We start from the raw sequence: 21,234 nt of genomic DNA on the forward strand, positions 1-21,234 counted from the left end.
TAAGCCCCCAACATTGTTATTAAAATGGTTAATTTTATAATATCCCAAACAGTGAAAACACAGTGTTTAAGTATGCTGTAAGAAAGGATGGACTCTGACCACACTTACCTTCTATTTCACAGTGAAGTCAGATGCACTGTACCACTTTTCCACATGACAACTATCTTTGAATGGTGTGACGCAATCCAAATTTTCCTCCTTGGGAAAACAGACCTTGCAGACTACATGCATAACATGGACTTTTTGCCTACATTAGTTTACAGGGTGGATGTATTTGACAAATGGAATGCACTATACCTACCATATCAAGGTATCAATTTTAAAAAAGGGAAGAAGGAGGATCCAGGGAACTACAGGCCAGTCAGCCTCACCTCAGTCCCTGGAAAAATCATGGAGCAGGTCCTCAAGGAATCAAATATGAAACACTTAGAGGAGAGGAAAGTGATCAGGAACAGTCAGCATGGATTCACCAAGGGGAAGTCGTGTCTGACTAACCTAATTGCCTTCTATGATGAGATAACTGGGTCTGTGGATGAGGGGAAAGCAGTGGATGTGTTATTCCTTGACTTTAGCAAAGCTTTTGATACGGTCTCCCACAGTATTCTTGCTGCCAAGTTAAAGAAGTATGGGCTGGATGAATGGACTGTAAGGTGGATAGAAAGCTGACTGGATCGTCCGGCTCAACGGGTAGTGATCAATGGCTCCATGTCTAGTTGGCAGCCGGTTTCAAGCGGAGTGCCCCAAGGGTCAGTCCTGGGGCCGGTTTTGTTTAATATCTTTATTAATGATCTGGATGATGGTGTGGACTGCACTCTCAGCAAGTTTGCAGATGACACTAAACTAGGAGGCGTGCTAGATACACTAGAGGGTAGGGATCGGATACAGAGGGACCTAGACAAATTAGAGGATTGGGCCAAAAGAAATCTGATGAGGTTCAACAAGGACAAGTGCAGAGTCCTGCACTTAGGATGGAAGAATCCTATGCACTGTTACAGACTAGGGACCGAACGGCTAGGCAGCAGTTCTGCAGGAAAGGACCTAGGGGTCACAGTGGACGAGAAGCTGGATATGAGTCAACAGTGTGCTCTTGTTGCCAAGAAGGCTAACGGCATTTTGGGCTGTATAAGTAGGGGCATTGCCAGCAGATCAAGGAACGTGATCGTTCCCCTCTATTTGACATTGGTGAGGCCTCGTCTAGAATACTGTGTCCAGTTTTGGGCCCCACACTACAAGAAGGATGTGGAAAAATTGGAAAGAGTCCAGCGGAGGGCAACAAAAATGATTAGGGGGCTGGAGCACATGACTTATGAGGAGAGGCTGAGGGAACTGGGATTGTTTAGTCTCCAGAAGAGAAGAATGAGGGGGGATTTGATAGCAGCCTTCAACTACCTGAAGGGGGGTTCCAAAGAGGATGGAGCTCGGCTGTTCTCAGTGGTGGCAGATGACAGAACAAGGAGCAATGGTCTCAAGTTGCAGTGGGGGAGGTCCAGGTTGGATATTAGGAAACATTATTTCACTAGGAGGGTGGTGAAGCACTGGAATGCGTTACCTAGGGAGGTGGTGGAGTCTCCGTCCTTGGAGGTTTTTAAGGCCCTGCTTGACAAAGCCCTGGCTGGGATGATTTAGTTGGGAATTGGTCCTGCTTTGAGCAGGGGGTTGGACTAGATGACCTCTTGAGGTCCCTTCCAACCCTATGATTCTAAGGTAGGAATATAAATATACTAGATATGCAAGAAAAAATTGGAGATTCATGAAACAGCTTTGCCTTTGATGAGCCCACAATGAAAAGGGACTTGCCAAGATGTTTCCAGTGTTAGATTTTTTAAAAGAACAGAATGAAAGTTATCAAAATGCTGTTAAAGACAAAATACTCATTCATTTGTCTGGACTGAACTCCTATTTTGATGAATACTTTCCTGGAGATGAACATGAATCTCCAGATACTGACTGGATTTGAACCTCATGCTTAACAAGAGTTGATTCTATTCCAACCTTAAGTAACTCAGCTCATAAAAATCTCTTTGAATCTTCAAATGATCATACACTGAAGACCAAGTTTTCAAATCTAACAAACCAGTAATTTGCAGATTTCTGTTAACAGGGAGTACAAGGAACTCAGGGATGAAGATATGAAAGTGCTGCTTCCATTTGCTGACAGTCTGGGCTTTCAGCAATGATTTCTGTGAAAACTAAATTTAGAAGTAATTTAAGCCTGGAAGATAAACTTATTTATAGTACTATCAGAAATTTAGCCAAACATTGCACAACTATGCAGTTCAAAACAGGCCCACTCTTCTCACTAAAATCTTGGGCCGTGTCCGAACATGACCAAAAAAATCCATATTTTTAAATTATAGTTTATCTAAATGGGATTAGATAAATTAAAACAGACTGTATGTAAAAAGCAACAGATAGTCTGACGAAGTGGGTATTCACCCACGAAAGCTTATGCTTCAATACATCTGTTAGTCTTAAAGGTGCCACAGGACTCTGTTGCTTTTTACAGATCCGGACTAACACGGCTACCCCTCTGACACTAGACTGTATGTAGTTGACTAAAGTTGCAATACCATCCAAACCCTAGTGTCCCTCATGAATGTAGCGTTCTGACTCTTGTATGTCATGTCCTGAGTCAGAAAAAGAAACAGTATTTGGTTGTGGGGAGCTACCAACTTTTAAAATATCTGTAATGGACCTGCAAGTACTAAAAGTCTGAGAGCCAAATCCTGCAAGGTGCTCAGCAACTACCAGTGGCTTCAATCTTCAACACCTTGTAGGACTAGACCTTTAGTCAACTCACTCTTAGCAAGTCACTTTTGAAACATATGCAATTCCCAACGGTAAGCACCCACCAAAAAACAGCAGCACCTCATACTGCCAAAAAACCGTTAGATGGCAATTTCTGAAGTAAAAAATGTTACTTTGAGTGAATTATTAAAGCAATTTATTCCATACTGAATTTGACTTCTTGAGTAAGTTCAAAATAAGTACTGAAGCAATATTTTAGGATCCAATTTTTATCTCATTTAAATAAACATTACTTCATTTACAATTCTGTAGATTAAAAGTTCATGACAGCAAGATTAAGGAAATATAGCACAGGGAAGCACTGAATACAAGAGACTCATTTCTAATGAGATATTCACTACTTGATATGTATATTGTTCTGACTCATGATATTACACTTCAACATATACATCATCCCCTGATTCACTTTTTTTTTTAAAATGCACTTTTTTAATAAAAACCTAAAATTGCATCTAGAAGTATATCAAGCTAATGAAGCAGACTACATAAACGACTGGCAACACTATTAATTTGTAAAATCAATTATGTAGTTTCCCACTAACACATTTTTGGAGGAAAAATAAATTTTCCTGAGCTAGCTAAAAATCCAACCAAGATATGCTCTTCGATTCCGTAAAAAATGTTTTACAATGGGTGGCACCATTCTTTATTTACTGCACATTATTATTCAAAACCTGCTCTGAACGCATAATTAATAATTTCCTCATAGGCTTTTCTATAGCACTCATGATTATAATATCAGAGTGCTTCACAAACATTTCTGCAAGATGACAGAATATTATCCCCACAGAGATGGAGGTCAGAAGCATCCGTTAATTCTGGGTGCCCAATTTGAGACACCAAAGGACCTATTTTTCAGAGTACTTAGCATTACACAGCACATCATATGTTCAAAGCACAGCTCCTCTTGACATCAGTAGCAGCTGTGAGTGTTAAACACTTGTACAAATCAGACCCCAACGTCTTAAGTAAGACACCCAAAATATGAGGAACACAATTAGTGACCACCTGAGAAAAGTGATTTAAGTGACTTCCCTAAGCATCATATAGGAACTCTGTGGCACAGGAAGGGATAGAATCCAGTTCTCCAGGGCAGATTTCTACTGCCTTCACTGCGAAATCATCCTCTCTCTTCCTGCAGTCCCTGCCTTATTCACCACACATCTTCCAAGGCTCCTTCACGGAAGCCATGGGCACAGGTGTGTACTTAGCACAGTTCATGAACTTCCCCAACACCTGTACTTTCTGCAACATGATGGAGACCCTGACGCACATCTACATAGAGTGCATCAGGCCACAGCCCCTCTTCTAACTTCTCCAGAACCTCTTAATGAGGCTCTGGCTGCACTTTTCCCTGCACATCCTGATCCTGGCACACCCATCCCCTCAGTCACAAGACCTCCGTGCCAACCTCCTCCTGGCATTGGCCAACGTGATCATCTGTCACTCCAGGAGGAAGAAGCTGTACGGGGATGTGCTCTGCAATTGTGGGGCCTATGTCCAGTCCCTTGTCTGTTCACACTTCCAGAAAGAATTATTCAGGACAGTGTCCACTGACTCCTTAGACACCAAATGAAATTTGACATCATATTGATATCCACACCACTCATCAGGAGGAATGAAGCCTTTGATTAAATCCACTGCACAGACCTCTGCCATTTGAGCTAATGGAGTAACTGTTAGCAGTAGTAGATTTCATCCCCCTCTACTGCTCCATATAGAGGATGATGAGACACACTTTGCCAGTGGGTTTCACAGATATTTGCTCACAGCAGAGGAATGATGAGACTCAGGAACCTTGGGTTCCATTCCAGTCTCTGGGGAGGAGTGTGTTCTAGCTGACACAGACTTCTGCCCATTTCCCCGCCAAGCTTGACCCCTCTAACCTGTCCCTGGTACCAAACCTGTCTCTCCCCTGTCTCATCCCAGTCCCAGTCTACTCACCTGCCCAGTATGCACTCCTCAAACTTCTCATTCCACTCCCAATCTCACCCCTTCAGATTCCTCATCCAATTCCCAACCTCTCCCACCAGTTCCAATCTCCTAGCTGACTCTAGCCACTCACTGCAGCAGAGTCCCCGATCAACTCTTGGATTTCTGCATGGAAAACCGCGGGGTAGGGGCAGAATAAATTCTGCTTCAAAGACTGAATTCCTGATAAATCACTCCTCTTGCTGATAGTGAGCATTCACAGAGGGACTCAAAGAATGGCAGCATGCCTCCTGTTAGAGCAGTGCTGACAGAAGAGAAGGCAGTCACAAAAAGAGGGACAGAGGCCCCACGCCAGACAGCTCCAATGTCTGCAGATCTGAGAGTGTCCTTTTACATGAATCCACTTAATCTGCAGTATTTGGAGACTTCTCCCCCTCCGCAGCCCACAAAAACTACTCAGAGGGGGAAGATTTCATTTAAAAAAATTTTTGAAGTGAACCTCATAGAACTGTTCCTAAGGAGAAACAGAGGAGGCAACAATCTGGACCACTTTTGCCATTATATGACTAACAACCAATGTAAAATGTGTTGGTGGTCTCAGTCCACTTTCCACATTACTACAAGACAAGCACCTACACCATAAATACCAACACAGCCACCATAACTGGCAATCTCAGCAAAGATGCCTGAAATGTGGCACTTACATAACATGAACACACACTGCCTCTGGCCATATCATATCACTGTTGTATGGGTATATAAAGAATTTTACTGTACAATTTTGTCAATCTGGCATTTCTCACAAGCACTAAATTTTCAATTGTTAAGAAATTATTTCTTAGTAAGACAGTGTAAGGAAACAATTTCCATTAATAATATCAACATCTTGCTTTTACATAGCATTTTTCAATTTTACATGTCAAAGCGCTTCACAAAGGAAGTCAGAATCATTATCCCCATTTTATGTATGGGGGGAAATTGAGGCACGGGAAGGGAAGGGACTTGCCCGAGGTCACCCAGCAGGTCAATGGCACAGCCTGGAATTGAACTCAGGCCTCCTGAGTGCCCATCCAGTGCCCTATGGCCCAGGTAATCTGCCTCTACAAAATGCTTCAGTCAATACTACTATCAATTACATAAAGTTACAGGTTACTTTCATTCATCTCAATCTCAAACTGCAATTTCTAATATTTCTTATGGGACTTCCTAAAGTAGCTCCACACACCTTGTTTACTCATCAGATAACACGCCAAAATTCTCTGTGCTATTGCGCTGAACTAGTTTAAAAGTTCTACAAGTACACTTAATATGGAAGCTTATTTATTTTAATGTTAGTTATCTACCATTTTACTAGACAGCTAGTGTATTCCAAAATATTTTTCCATAGCTGGAAGATGTAAATAACATCCATAAAAGCACCTAACTTGAACAGAGAATTAAAATCTCTAAAACACAAGATGTGTAATATTAGCCACAGTGCACAATATAGATGGAAACGGAATCATAAAAGGAAACAGAATGTAGCTATAAATTGTCTTTCCTATACCAGGTATCTCAAGTCATTTAAAGGGTCTTATCCCACTTTCAGTTAAGAAAATGAGCGTTATGCCACTGATGTCAATGAGAGCAGGATCATATCCAAAGAAACTAGGGTTGTTTAAAAATAGTAATGAAATTCCTGTGGAGGCAGAGCACCCACTACATGGAACACTCAACAACAGTATCTACATGTTTGAACTCGAATAGAGCCATGGGAGCTCAGCACTTGTGAAAAATCTATGTCAAGGCATCTCAAGTTGTACATCCAACAACCGAGGAAGTCAAAAATAAAATCAGAGGCTGCTTTTGAATGTGTTAGTCCAAGTATTTCCCTCTCCCCTGATGACACCTTAAAAGACCCACACAAACAAGATGGGAAACTAACCAACTAGACAGAGGAAGCAGCAAAACTGACTATATGCTAAGCACTGCCAAATGTACAAACAGGAAAAAATAGAGAACATATTCTAATTTATTTCAGTTATATTGATTTAACGGGTTACCTGTAACAGTAATAAGTAAAACAAAAATTTCAGTCAAAAGTGTAATCTTTAAATTGATGTGTCCCTTTCCCAACTTGATGATGTGGACCAGGGGTGGCCAACCTGTGGCTCCGGAGCCACATGAGGCATTTCAGAAGTTAATATGCGGCTCCTTGTATAGGAACGGACTCCGGGGCTGGAGCTACAGGCGCCAACTTTCCAATGTGCCGGGGGTGCTCGCTGCTCAACCTCTGGTTCTGCCACAGGCCCTGCCCCCATTCCACCCCCTCCTCTGAGCCTGCCATTCCCTCACCCCACTCCCACCCCCACCCCCACACCAGCCTCCTGCACAGCACGAAACAGCTGATCAGGAGGCGCTGACTGGCAGGGCTGCCAGTGGGTGGGAGGCACTGGGAGCAGGGGGTGGGGAGCTGATGTGGGGCTGCTGATTTATTACTGTGGCTCTTTGGCAATATACATTGGTAAATACTGGCTCCTTCTCAGGCTCAGTTTGGCCACCCCTGATGTGAACCAAAATGGATCAACATGAACTAACGTGTGAGCAAATGGAAATATTCAAGGGTGGTAGTGTTGACGTGGTCTGATCAAAAGACAAGAAGATAAATGCGCCAGCAAAATTTAGACAAAATGGGCCAGCACTTTACAGCAGGATACAACAGGAGCAGGCTCTATTTCCTTACAAAAATTATCCCATTCACTGGGACGTAAGTAGGGGTAAAAGATGCGGAGGATACCCTGCTTCCACTTAAGAGCATCGGTGCTGGAACTAGGGGTGCTGGGGGTGCCACACACCCCTGGCTTGAAGTGGATTCCATTATAAACAGGGTTTACACTTGGAATCAATGGCTCTCAGCACCCCTCCCTCCCGCCATACAAACTGTTCCTGCACCCCTGCTTAAGAGCCCACCTAAGATTGGCAGGAGTCTCCAAAAAGGGGGCAAATGACTAGTGCTGGCCTCGCTTCCCCTTGTGGGGCAGGGGCTGAGGAATGGGGGCCTCCCTCAGGGGCGGGTGACTGGTGCTGGCTTCGCTTCCCCGGGGGTCGGGGGGGGGGGGCGCAGGTGGCCTGGCAGCCCTGGGCGCTGGGGCAGGTCGGCCCCGTTCCCCAGCCGGCAGGGCCCAGGCCGCGGAGCGCGCAGAGCCCGGCGCTTCCCCTGAGTCACCGTGGAAGCACCAGCCCCCGGCACCGCCGACCCAGAGAGCGGCGACGAGGCGGCTCCGACCCAGCCACGTTACCTGAATCCCGCCTCCGGCCCAGCGAGCGAGAGCCCGGAAAAGGCCGAGTCTAGGGCCGCCGGCTCGGCGCGGCTCCCTGGTTTGAGCTCAGCGCCTTCCTGGTGCCGCAGCCAGGCAGGGCCAAGCCATCCCGGAGCTCATCCATTCAGCCAGGCGGGCAGCAGGGCTAGGGAATGCAGAAGACATCGATTAAAGCTTCTGCACTTCTCTCCACTGAGGATAGCAACGATCATCCTAATAATAATCATACAAACAAATTAATTAATGAATGTTCAGTGGGCCTGTGCGGGCTTTTTAAAATGCAGCTTAAAGTGGTAAAATTAATGTCCCTTCTTTAGCCAAAAATGCTGGAATAAATCATTGGGCTCTGTCTCTATGGGTGCACTATGATTAAAATCGCAATGATTTATTTGCAAATTCCTTTAAAACGCCGTGTTTCTCCTTCCTCTGGAGCTGGTGATGGGCTTCTGAGGTTGGGTGCAAATTAGTTTTTCATTTAAGAGACTATTTTGACTCGTGGTGTTTGAGGGAGGAGGCGAAGGGGGCTGTTGGAAGGATGGGGGGGAGAAATAAAATTTATAGTTTTTCATTTAAGCCAAAAGTAATTAAAGAGGCTCAGTATTTCCTGGAATACATACTACATTGACATATTTTTTTCCCTGGCAGAGAGATCTATTTCCCCTCTGCCATAAAGGAAAAGCACTTGAAGTGGTGGAGTAAAGTAGCCGCTGTGTGCTTTGGGTCGCTTCTGGGTGGTGGGTAAGTGGGAGAGGGGGCTGAGTTTTAAAACTGCCTGCTATACACGATCTTCAGTTATTCGCAGACAGCTGAGATTAAATAAAACAGTTCAGTTAATTAGTCCTGTTAAAAAGATGCCCAAGTCTCCAATTTATAAGGGAAATGTGTTTCAAATGATCCCCTACTTAACTTTTTTTAAAACTTGATTAGATGGCGGGTGGGAATTGCAGACTTTGGCTGTATTATAAAAAATACGTTGTTTCTTTTTTCATTGTTTTCTCCCCCACAGAAAGAATACAGAACACACTGAGTACACATATTTGGGAAGAATAAGGGAGATAAACGCTTTCTATGCGAATAGTTTTTGTAATAATTTAAATATTTGCATAGCACTTTAATATTTGCTTAGCTTGTTTATAATACTAACCATCAACTCAAAATTCCTGGCTCAAACATGTAACGTTTTAAATGAACCCTTCAGGCATACATTCATGTACAGACAACTTTGATTTGTCCACATTATTTAAAAAAAACACAAATCGTATGTTGTAGACCGAATAGTTGACACTTATTTCACTTTTAAGTTTTGAGACTGTTTGGTATTTAAAATATTCTGAGTTTTACTTCAGTTTTATATGTATTTATTAGAATCTGTGTTGCCACGGCGGGAAGTGGAATAAAGTATGTGAAACAAAAAGAAAAGTGTTCCCACGGATTAACATGTAAAGTTCAGTATTTTGAACGTATTCTCTTTTCGTCTCACTTTGTTATTTTAACAGTGACTTCTTGTAATATTTCTGTAGTTCAGAATAATTGTGAATTCATTTAATTGGGCCAGTGATAACAATCTTCCCAAACAATCTCAAAAATCGATAACACATACTGATGTTTCCGTTGCTCCTTTGAAGACCAGTACTTTACAATATCAAAACTGTCAGTCTGAACAGACTAACCTAAAAGTACTCTGTATTTCAATAGGCAAAATGATGTCTTGATTAGTTTTGTATTCTAAATGCTAAAACTTAGTAAAAGTAATTTATTGCCTATTGTATCTAATACACAGATAACTGGATCTGATAAATGCTAATTAAATTATAAATACGGTACCTATTATAGTAAATAAACACTCTTATGTAAAGTCGTCTTTCAAGAGGTCAAATGAAAAATCAATACATAAACAAGAGATAAAAAAATTTGAATAATTTATTAGAACTCTACTAAAAGTGTAAAATAGCTGCATCCTAAATAGCCTGTCAATGAAATTACTATCTAAATAGGATTTAAACAACAATAGCAAAGCAGTATTAGCAATAAATACTGTAATACGGTCTAATCTGATCCCTCTATTTGTCATATAAAAATGTTAATGACAGGGTTGCATTTGTCATTCTTAACTACATTTTTTTTATTTTGTGTGTTTCTGATAATATTTTAGGACTAACTTTTCAAGCTTTCCTGTCACGTAATGTGTTAATGTTTACATAGAATTATCAAGTACCCTGTAACTTGCACATTTCCATTTGCTTTACACAAATAATTAAAAAACTAATACTAAATATAGTATTTCTTCACATATTATGAAAAACTAATGAACTAATATTAGCAATATACACTATCCGGGAGAGTTTTCCCAAAATGTATGTCTATTTTCAGTGTTGACTTAATTACTAAAACAAAACCTGTAAAAGTAACTGTATGTATGTATGTATCTCGTCTCAGTCCTGTGGGATAAATATAACATATTCGAACTGCAAACAAATTTAGAACAAAAGCATCGGATTCTTAACACAAAAGTAACTAACTGTGTTCCTCTGGGGAGGTTTGTTGACGCAAATGTAATAATAATGTGATACAAAGAAACAGCATGGGGCAACATTACTTCGTGGGTACAAGAACGTACATTGCGTATCATCCGTTCCAGCTACTCAGACACACTTTTAAATTTGGCGTGTCAGTAAACATCTGTTTGGGAAATATCTTGACAAACCAACCGCACAACCTTTCAAATTAACACACATCTCTCTCTCTCTCTCTCTCTCTCTCTCTCTCTCTCTCTCTCTTTTTCTCTTGTTAATTGTAACCGACCAAAACAGCACTAATCTCTTGGTAGAGCTGTTTCTTCCCTCGGACAGTAATACCTGCATGGCTAGTACTGTGTGCTGTGTATACACGACATTTGTAGGAAGCGCTCCCCCATTCCTTGTCCTCTCTCCAAGCCGACTTGTCATTTTTCATTTTGGCCACTCCCCTGCAGATCCTGCCCATCTCCCCTGTGTTTAACTAACTCAGGACACTAGCGCAAGATCCACGCCTAATTAAATTAATTAGGGATTCTTGTCAATCCTGGATTAATGGCCGATAGCAAGCCCTGGCCACAATGATCTGAAACCTGGAGGACTAGCGATCTTTCTGCCTCGCTCTTTCTCCTTGGTGGTGCTGGACTGATACAGGAGAAGCGGGTTCATTCATAGTTCCAAGGGGAGGTAATTTGCTCAGAACAAGGGGCAGGCTTTGCAAAGTATAAATAGTGCGACTTCAATAGCAACATCACTATCAGATCTGAACTCTTAGCAGGAAGAATTGTCAAAGATCTTAACATTTAACAAGATCGCTCCAGTTGGGAAACATCAGCTCCCATTTAACTCCAGCCCCATTGCAGCTGCCCCCCTCCCCTTCCCACTCCATTGATGTGTTATTGGGGGGTTTGGAACAGTAAGAGGAAGAAACAAGGGGAAGGAGCCCTGAGAATCGGCGATGGAAGAACTTACAGCTTTTGTCTCCAAGTCGTTTGATCAGAAAGTGAAAGAGAAAAAGGAGCTGATCACATACAGGGAGGTTCTGGAGAGTGGACCTGTCAGAGGAGGCAAGGAGTCAGGCGGCTCCAGCGAGCCCAGCCGGGAAGACGTGAGCAGCCCAGCGGTCCGAGCAGGAGGAGTAGGCGGCGGCGGTGGAGGAGGCGGAGCGCGGTCTCCAGTCAGAGAGCTGGACATGGGCGCCGCCGAGAGAGCCAGGGACACGGGCACTCCCAAACTCAGCGAGGGTAAAGGCAAACCCCATGCACCCCGCGGCCCCCTTCTCTCCCACCCATCCCCCCGGTAACGTGGGACAGGCTAAGGGACTGAGTTCAATAACCAGACGGTTGTTTGGGGGAGAAACGGGAGGAGGGGAAGGTTTTGTTTTCCCTCAATTTTTGCTCAAAGAACCCCAAATGTAGCTCTCAGTCTTGCAGGCGCTTGCCTGGCCTGGGCACCGGGCTCTGCAGCGGGGGTGAAAGTTACAGGCGAATGAGTGTGTCCTCCCTGATCAGGGCTCAGAGCTGTAGCCTCTACCCGGGTGGGAACTGACAACCCAATGTTTAGATTTTGGAAAGAGCCATTGCGTAGAGGACTTTTGTGATTATAGAAACAGCTTTTTCCTGTCTCTGTCCTTCACTTGATCCATCGGGGGTTGCTTCAGACCAGGCTGACGGTGACTATCAGGCTTTATTTCTCGATGAACTTTTGTTATGGTTTCTCCAACAATGAGTGTGTAAATCACACCATACAATCGGGTTACTTGTTCTGGCGTATAGGTTAGTAGGCTGCAATGCTAAAACTAATTACATTTTGCAGTACATATTAATATATGTTGTATTTGCATAAGACAATGTGGCAGATTTAAACTTGACTGTCACATTAACGATTCCAGGGATTTAAACAATAATACCATTAATTTTGAGAGTCTGATATACATTAATGGGTGTCTTTCCATGTTTTTCCAATTAAGGAAAATATATGGCATGCCTAGAAGTTTAGATTAAAATATTTAAGCATGCAATTAACTTGTTTATAACATGATCTGTTCCTGATTAGAACATAACGGGAAGTTATTGTGGTAGGAACCAAAGCTACATTACATATATTAATCCATTTATATTTAAAAAGCTTAAAAATCCCCATAGTATAGTTGAAAGTTTGAAATGCTGTGAGTATCTATATTAAGTATATTAAATGTTTATACCTTATTGAACAGATATTGATAAGGATATATTTTCATGTTAGATTATTTTTAAAACATGCATTAAAACAAGTGGCATTAAATAGGAATGTTTTATACAATGTCGTACATTTATTTTAAAAGACAGCCAATTGCATAACTGGATATAAATGCTAGGTACAATGAAAATTTGTTTAAAAAACCCTAATAGTTACAATGCAAGCATGTGTTATACCAGGAGACCCTTTTCTTACACTTTCTGTTTGGATTTATCTGTCTGCCTACATGTGTATGTATATATGCAGAGATAGAGAGACTGAGTGAAGGAAATAATGTTATAAAAAGCACAAATGACATACCGTTTGCTTATTCAAAGAGCACTATAGATGTCAGCAACATTTGAATGGCTGCGTTTGGTTTTAAAATGAGGATGTAATATCTAGGGACTGTTTACTTCAGACCTTTTGTTCAAAGAAGTATTTCTCTCCAGATCGGAACTCGATTGAGAACATCTTCCGGAAATGATTTTATAAACAAATTCTGATAGTGATTGTAGGGTTATAAAGAGCTGCGAGCGCAGTAAACAAATCCTGGACTTCAGATGCGCAAATAAAACCCCATCCCAAAGCACTGCATCAGGAAGCAGGGATTCGGAAGAAGTACAATTACAGACACAACTGGTTGTTAGGAAGCCCTGCAAATATGAATGAACGATACAAATAGCGTCACTCAGTGATATTGTAATTTATATGCGTAGCTAAGTGAAAGTGCTGTCACCAGAAAATTAAACAATACCAATAAAAACACCAGGAACCCTCAGCATATGTAAATTCAGAAAAGACAAATGCATGTTTTATTAAACACTGGAGGTGCTGAGAGCATGAAAGGCATTAAACAATCCAGAGACAGTCCGGATGCCAGATTTACCATTTAAACCTGTTGCTGTGATATTTAAGGTACTAATTCACCAAGAGATCGCAACTTGATTTTTTTTATTTTGATTTTCAATGAATAATGACAGGTAATGGTATGAGGCTTTAAATTTGTACCAAGGGTAATTCAAACATGGTGTGTCTCTTGCCACTGTCCGACGACAGCCAGGCATCTGAGGAAGTGGGTTCTAGCCCAGGAAAGCTTATGCCTAAATAAATCTGTTAGTCTCTAAGGTGCCACAAGGACTCCTCGGTGTTTTTGCTGATACAGACTAACACGGCTACCACTCTAAAGACTGGCAAGAGGTTCCCACAAAATGACACTGAAGTTAATAGGGCCGACCTTAACTCGGCCTCAGTTCCTGAGCGGGGCAATGTTATATTTTGGTGGGCATGGCATTTCCCTGCTATTTGTCTCCTGCGTGCGCCTCGATGGGTCTAGATTAAAATAATGATTCGCAAATAAAGCCAGCAAGTTTGCAGAGGGAGAGAGAGATTGCTTGACAGCTCTGATGGTTTAAAAGGGTCACAGTTTGACTCTGCAATGATTTACTGAAATTATGCTGAGGGGCTCGAAAATGTAGATGTAAATCAATGGCCTGGTTTGGCTCACCCACACAGGTCAATCCTTAATCTAAATACATTTGGAAATAAGGCCTTTGCGTGAAAAGTGTTTTGTTGTCGCCTTTTCTGCCAGAGGACCAGCAATGCTAATAGGAAACCCAGCGCTGACCCAAAATCTCACTCCGAATGAAAACAAATATTCTTTTAAAATGTAGCTGGCCATAATCTGTTTTGAGACGTGATCTTTAGCATTTCCATTGACTCTGCTCTCCTTTCTTTTCCTCAAGCCACGCACATTTTCCTCCTAAAGTTAAGAATAAAAACTGGAGTGGCCAAATCCCACGCCCGCGCTGGCAATTCCGGTGAAGGGTTGGTCTGATTGTTTTGTTTCACGCTCAGTCTCCCCAGAGCTGAAGGATCGCAAAGAGGATGCGAAAGTGATGGAGGACGAAGGGCAGACTAAAATCAAGCAGAGGAGAAGCCGGACCAATTTCACTCTGGAGCAGCTGAACGAGCTGGAGAGGCTTTTCGATGAGACCCACTATCCGGACGCCTTCATGCGAGAGGAGCTGAGCCAGAGACTGGGACTGTCGGAGGCCAGAGTGCAGGTAGGGTAGAAAAGATTATTGCAACATGTGGGGCTCTGTGCGTAATTTAGTTGGAATACAGCATTGCCTATGGACCTGCCGTACCTAATGAAAGGCTTTTAACTCACAAATTCTATAATGTCCATTTAGATTCTGTCCCTGGCCACAAAAGGTACTCCTGTGCCGAATTGCACCCAGCATATGCGTGAACCACTGCTCCGTGCTTTATGATGTTTATGTCCTCCTAAGCTTAGTGCCTCTTACTTATAAGGATTTTAAACAACGTTTCATTTTTGGCTGACTGTAAGAATTACAACGGATGTTTTGTTCACGTGAACTGTGTTTTTCCTAGTCTGCTCCTGTCTTGGGGTTTACCATGCGGATGTACCAATTAAGTTTATAGATGTACTGACTATAAACTAAATTAGCAACTGCTAAGTGAGGAAATTTTACGGTCAGTTTTTACCGGTGGTTCTTAAATCTTAGGCGAAGCCACAGAAAGGGTGAACAAGTTTTGCTGAACTGGCTTTGTTCAGCATTATTAAAAAATATAATTTATAACAAAAATATCCGCCTATTTTATTCGCTTTTCTTTAAATAGAAGCCAAACCAGTTACCTGGACGTTTACTTTCAAGCTTCTCTCTGGAAGTTTTGAAAATCAGATCTTGAGCTCTCTCCAGTTAGTTTCACCTAACTGCAATAACTAGAGGGCAAGCGGTCTGGGGCTTTCCAGAGCCGAAGGTAACTTCTAGAATGAGAACAAATGTAGCTGTTTCAGTGTATTTCCCTTCTAATAATAAAATGAGAGAAAATGATGGTCATTATTTGTTGGAACACATGGAGCAGTTTTAGGCCCCAACATCTGCAGCTGTTGGAAAGTAGTGCTGTAACAGATACTCCCCCTCAATCTTTGTGCTTATAGGCCACCATCTGCACCAAACTATGCACACAATTCTTATGGGGTTTCCCTGCATCTTGTAATAGGATAAGGACATAAACAGAGCGGTCACGTTGAATCAAAAAAGTAATAATAAGCAGCCTTTGGCATCGCAGCCTCACCAAACGAGCCTTCCCTTTTACTCTTCTCTACTTTTCTGTTTTCCGCGGAGGCAGCCACCTATTTATGCTGAACAAATCTTCAAAAAACCCCAAACGATAAAAGACCCAACTTCCCTATGAAAAATTTAAAGGAGATGATTCCGTCTGGTGGATGTTTGCTCGACAAAGAATACCACTATAGCACCTAATCCACACTACTATTATGTCAAATCGCAGGGTGCATAATAACTTTTAGAGATTTACATAGATTAAACCCATTCCCTTTACATCGTTCCGGAAAACGCTTTGCAATAATATTTTACTTTGCTTCTCCACTAATTTGTAAATTATGGAATGTACCTTTTAAATGAGAGTCTGGAAGTGGGCGTGGGTGCTGGGCCGATTTAACTTGACTCAAATAAATTCTAGGCGGGGGTTTGTGTGTGTTCACATTTATAGTTGATTCAAAGTAAGACCCCAAGAAAAGATTGTTTGGGGTTTTATTTTGCCTTGGAGAAAGATTATTTGGTAGCTGTGGCTTCTGAGATGCAGAGGTTTCTCTTATAAAGTGAAATGTTTAAAAGACCCTCTCTCCTTCTCTTCAAGGAAGTCGAACTTTATTATTTAATTTGTTTTAATAGCTCTCTATCCAACAGTAAAAGTATCTTCTTGCCTAACGTGCAGACTTTTCTATAGAAGCATATTAGATTATCATAATAATGAGACAATTATTCCGCTTCTGTGTTACACTCCACTGCACAGAGGAACAGAGAAATTCTAAACTTCTTTGTAGTGAAGCTTTTATGACAGTAATTACCCCCCAAAAGTGAGTCATTAAATGCTTTGGTGTTTAGTTTTCCTTGAAGATAAAGCTAATTAATATTACAGGCTATTAATGAGCACATTCTTCTCAGGTCTTACAGCGCAAACATCTAAACCCATTATCACAAGTTAGTATTAGATATCAGGGAGTGATTTAGGTCATTTGGGACTCTAATGTGGAAAGATGAAACCAGGGCTAAGAAAGTAATTTATCGAGAACTAGTATGGGCTGCAAATGTCTATTTTCTACATTTTTATTATTTTCGTGATGCCTCTTAGTTTCTAAACTTGTAAATCGGGGCTGTCCAATACAAACAAAACAATCTGTTTGCAAAAACGGTATCAATATTCTTATAGCACACAGCTGTGTTCTTTTGTTTTGGTTCTCTTTTAATGTTGGTTTTCTATTATAGTATCTAGGTTATTTTTCTGTTTCTTCAGGTCTGGTTTCAAAACAGAAGAGCTAAATGTAGAAAACAAGAAAATCAACTTCATAAAGGTATGCTTTATGATATCATTAAAAGAGGCTTAGGTTGAAAAGACTTATACAGTATCGATAATACCAGTTAAGAAGGAGAGTTCCTGCTGAGAAACACCTAGGGCTCCAGATTTGTAGGATATATGTTCTAATATGAAGGCTACCTATATTATATCAAAACTATTATTGATTATAAATGGCATTAAACTTGTATCAATGTATTGGCAGAAAGAAAGAAATGTTGGAAGCAAAAGACTGTAGTTTGCACACCTATACGTTTCTGGAATTCAAAGAATCACTTATTGCAAAGTAAGGCTAAGCCGATATTTATGTATTTATTTTGCTGATTATTGCAGGGGTTCTTATAGGAGCAGCCAGTCAATTTGAAGCTTGCAGAGTTGCACCATATGTCAATGTAGGCGCTTTGAGGATGCCATTTCAGCAGGCAAGTACAGTAAAGCCTACTTGTAACGATAAAGTGCAAATGAGTGACCCCGATTTTAGGATAAGGCCTTTTCTCCCTATATTAAATGACTGTTGACAGCATCTATTCAATATTTATACCGTGATTATATAGAGGGAACAATTCACTTTTTAAAAAGCCACACACTTCCCCAGATCTGCCTGCCCAACTCTCTGTCATCAATGAAAGTTCCGCTGGGGATGGAGGGCAGTATCTGGCTCTTTAAAAATGCACGAAAAGATTGCACTCAGAGGGTTACATGGGAACGTCCTTTCAGTCAAAGTTTACCGATTCTGATGCAAAGCTGATGAATGAAAGTGTTTCTAAAGGAGAACTGTTCTAACACATCGGTTTTACTCCTCACAGAGAGTAAAACTGGTTCGGAGTTCTCTTTTTATATAAGGAAAACCAGCAAAAATAGCTAACTACATAACTGCGGAGCCAAATCCCACCGGACACCGCCACTGCCATCCAGACACTCACACCTCTTCCTCCACTCCAACAAGGGAAAACCACTCCCTCATCTCAAGCCAGCGGTGGGCTAATGATAATAAAATAATAATCGTTAGGGGGATTATTATTCATAATGAATGTTTGCATCCATGTAAAACGGTCTGCCTGCCCTCCTGACTTCTTCCAGATTGCTGTTATCAGCCTGTGATAAAGGCTGGGCGAGACAGCAGTAACTTTGACATGTTTTTACTATAATTAAAAAAATTAAAAAACTCTAGGGCAAGAACACAGTTTCCTTCCCTTTCACACACAGGCACTCACTGCAAGGCACACTCACAGACAGACTGTCACACAGGCAAGCTCACTGTCACACAGACACAGGCAGACTGCCACACAGGCTGTCACTGAGACACAGGCAGACAGTCACACAGGTAGGCAGACAGTCACGCACAGGCAGATTGTCAAACAGACACAGGCAGACTGACACAGGCAGGCAGACTGTCACACAGACACAGGCAGAATGACACAGGTAGGCAGACTGTCACACAGACAGGCAGACTGTCACACAGGCAGAATGACACAGGTAGGCAGACTGTCACAGGCAGACTGCCACACACGCAGACTGACACAGGCAGGCAGAGTGTCACACAGGCAGACTGACACAGGTAGGCAGAGTGTCACACAGACACAGGCAGGCAGACTACACTCCCAGCCCCGTTTAGGTGTGTTAATGCTTTGTTTTTATTCTTGTTACACCTTTAGGATAGTCATTGCAACGTGACGCCCTTGTCCTTTCAGGTTCAGGCCCAGCTGCAGTTGGACAGCGCCGTGGCACACGCACATCACCACCTCCACCCACACCTGGCCGCTCACGCCCCCTACATGATGTTCCCTGCGCCGCCCTTCGGCCTGCCATTGGCCACACTGGCCGCGGAATCCGCCTCAGCAGCTTCGGTGGTGGCAGCAGCGGCGGCGGCCAAGACCACCAGCAAGAACTCCAGCATCGCTGACCTCAGACTGAAAGCCAAAAAGCACGCGGCTGCTTTAGGGCTGTGACTCCTCCTCCGCCCCTCCCCTCTCCACGACCACCTCTTGGGGACACTGCAATCACACAGTCCAGAGGATCACAACACAACACATCACGGCAAACACAAGCGAAAGGCTAATGACTTCCGTGGGTCGAGTCCTATTTATGACTTAATGCAAAACACACACAGAACCAGGCTGGAAAGAACAGAGACATTAAAACAAAACACACACACCCAGAGCGTGTATGTGTGTGTGTATGTGTGTGAAAGCGAGAGACCAGATTTCTAAAATCAATTTAAAGAACAAAAATAAACAAAGGAAAGGAACAAAACCACTGTGAGGTATTTCATAGGTTAAGAAATATGAAGAGAAATAAATATTATTAAAGGAAATCGAGATGTGAGGGGGAGACAAAAAGAAACAACTTTAAAGTTTTTTTTAATGGGGAAAAAAAGAGAGAGAGACGAGAAACTGAAGGAAGATATATACTTATTTAAAGAATTAGATGAAATAGACACGCAGCTGGGAAGTTCACAGGTTTTGAAACTGACCTTTTTCTGCGAAGTTCACTTTAATACAAGAAATTTGATAAGAGAGGCGGGCCTCCTTTCACGTTGCATCAGATACTTGAGTTTAACAACCACGTCTGGAAATAGCGAGAAGAAGAAAAGAAAGAAGAAGAGACAATGATTTCTCTGAGAATTTCTAATGGGAAACTGTCCGGGATATTTCTTCCAGCAGAATTCCGGGTTGCATGTATTTGTATTTCATTGATGGCGTCCCTTTGATTCACTTGCACTTCACCCTCATCTTTAGTAGAAAAACAAAACAGACAAACAAATGTGGCTGATATTTTTAACCTTGGAGGAGAGAAACAGAGAAAGAGAGAGAGAGAGAGATCAACCACTATCTTTTTCATTCATATCTTTGTTGGCTGTTTGCTCCCCCACTCCTGAAATAGGGGGGATCAGAAAGCATGAAACCAGAGGAGTATTTCTCTTTTGCAGGCTCTCTGATGTCCTCAGGACAAAAACTGTATTTAATTCCCCAACCACACAATGTTAAATTCCAATAATAGGTACTAGGTACATGTAAAATATGTTGATACACACGAACAAAGTTTATTTTGGCTATAACTTGTGAATTGATAGTTGACTGTCAAACATTTACATTTTATCTCATAAAGGTGTATCTATTCACGTAATCTTGTGATTTTTTTTAAATTTGAAAGGCATATAGATATTTAATCTGGGGTATCTTGGTGATTTGTATCCCAGTTTGCCATCAAACCCTCATGACTTTAGTACTTTTCTGCCAAGAAAGAGGGAAAGCTCTTCTAAGTGAACTTCGGTATGAACGGGCTTTGTAACTATTTGTTCTCCATGAAAACAAAATTATTTATATTCACCGTATTTTTTCTAGTGTATTTTAAGTTATTTAAAAAACCCGAAAAAAGATGCTGTTATTTCATTACATTTGTTGTCAGTACAATATATTTTGTTTCACTCAGGTTTGCTTCACCTTTGTTAATGCTTTTTTGACGTCACAATTTTCAATAAGTGCCAAGTTATGAATTTAAGACACTTTTGCGATTTATTGAATGAAAAAAGTTTTAGCTGACGGGTTTACGTCACTTCTGGTACTGTTAATATTAAATAATCAGTGACATTCTTCCATTTTTGTGTTTATACCTTTATAGAGCGTACATATTTCTTTCTGCTTCTTAGAAAATGCAACACTTACAAATCTATAATGCATCGCACAATGATGAAGGATCGTTTGTCCCTATGTATCTTTAAAGGCCACTTTGAAATTAGTTTATCAGAATTTCAGTTTTATAAGAATAATACTTAATTTGACTCTGGCTTAAAAAATAGGCAAATGGAAATAATATGGCACTCGGGTCTTTAAAACCTCTGTCAAGTTCCTTTAGGTAATAAAATTGGGGAAAGTGTAATGAGTCAAAATATTTTTCATTTAAGAAACCCTGAGCATTTGCATTTTTGGAAAATGTTCTCTCCCTTGTTTTTGTAGTCAGTATCCCGAATGGTGCCTCATAGATGAAAAGAGGATGTGGTATGACATTTTCTAAAACCTGCCTAAAACGTTTTCCTAGGAAACATTTTATAGCCAAAG

At 41.6% G+C, this 21,234-nt stretch overlaps 2 protein-coding genes across 3 annotated transcripts in view; one reads left to right on the forward strand and one right to left on the reverse strand.

Annotated features, from left to right (window-relative positions):
• The window catches only part of RSRC1 (arginine and serine rich coiled-coil 1), a 337,138-nt gene extending 328,960 nt beyond the window's left edge, over positions 1 to 8,178 (reverse strand). Inside the window, 2 exon segments of the mRNA XM_005286996.5 lie at positions 8,019 to 8,091; positions 8,093 to 8,178. Coding sequence (XP_005287053.2) covers positions 8,019 to 8,091; positions 8,093 to 8,163 — 144 coding nt within the window. The 5' untranslated portion in view covers positions 8,164 to 8,178.
• A 3,147-nt stretch (positions 8,179 to 11,325) lies between these two features.
• SHOX2 (SHOX homeobox 2) lies at positions 11,326 to 20,772 on the forward strand. 2 transcript variants are annotated; one of them, XM_005286994.4, is made up of 5 exons: positions 11,326 to 11,796; positions 14,627 to 14,835; positions 17,117 to 17,174; positions 17,510 to 17,598; positions 18,832 to 19,415. In XM_005286994.4, exons 1-5 carry the CDS (start codon positions 11,511 to 11,513, stop codon positions 19,123 to 19,125), a joined length of 936 nt encoding a protein of 311 aa, XP_005287051.1. In that variant the 5' UTR covers positions 11,326 to 11,510; the 3' UTR covers positions 19,126 to 19,415. The 2 variants fall into 2 exon arrangements, with proteins under 2 accessions (XP_005287051.1, XP_005287052.1); XM_005286995.4 differs by having other exon boundaries at positions 11,373 to 11,796; positions 18,868 to 20,772.
• The last annotated feature ends 462 nt before the right edge of the window (positions 20,773 to 21,234 follow it).

Source organism: Chrysemys picta, chromosome 9 (genome assembly GCF_011386835.1).
Source record: "Chrysemys picta bellii isolate R12L10 chromosome 9, ASM1138683v2, whole genome shotgun sequence".
NCBI lineage: Eukaryota > Metazoa > Chordata > Testudines > Emydidae > Chrysemys > Chrysemys picta.

What these genes read in the sequence shown, in the direction of transcription:
- SHOX2 (XM_005286994.4), top strand. Translation starts at nt 11,511, where the DNA reads ATGGAAGAACTTACAGCTTTTGTCTCCAAGTCGTTTGATCAGAAAGTG. An exon ending in CACTCCCAAACTCAGCGAGG is followed by an intron (nt 11,797 to 14,626) that starts GTAAAGGCAAAC and finishes TTTCACGCTCAG; the next exon opens with TCTCCCCAGAGCTGAAGGAT. An exon ending in TGAGGATGCCATTTCAGCAG is followed by an intron (nt 17,599 to 18,831) that starts GCAAGTACAGTA and finishes TTACACCTTTAG; the next exon opens with GATAGTCATTGCAACGTGAC.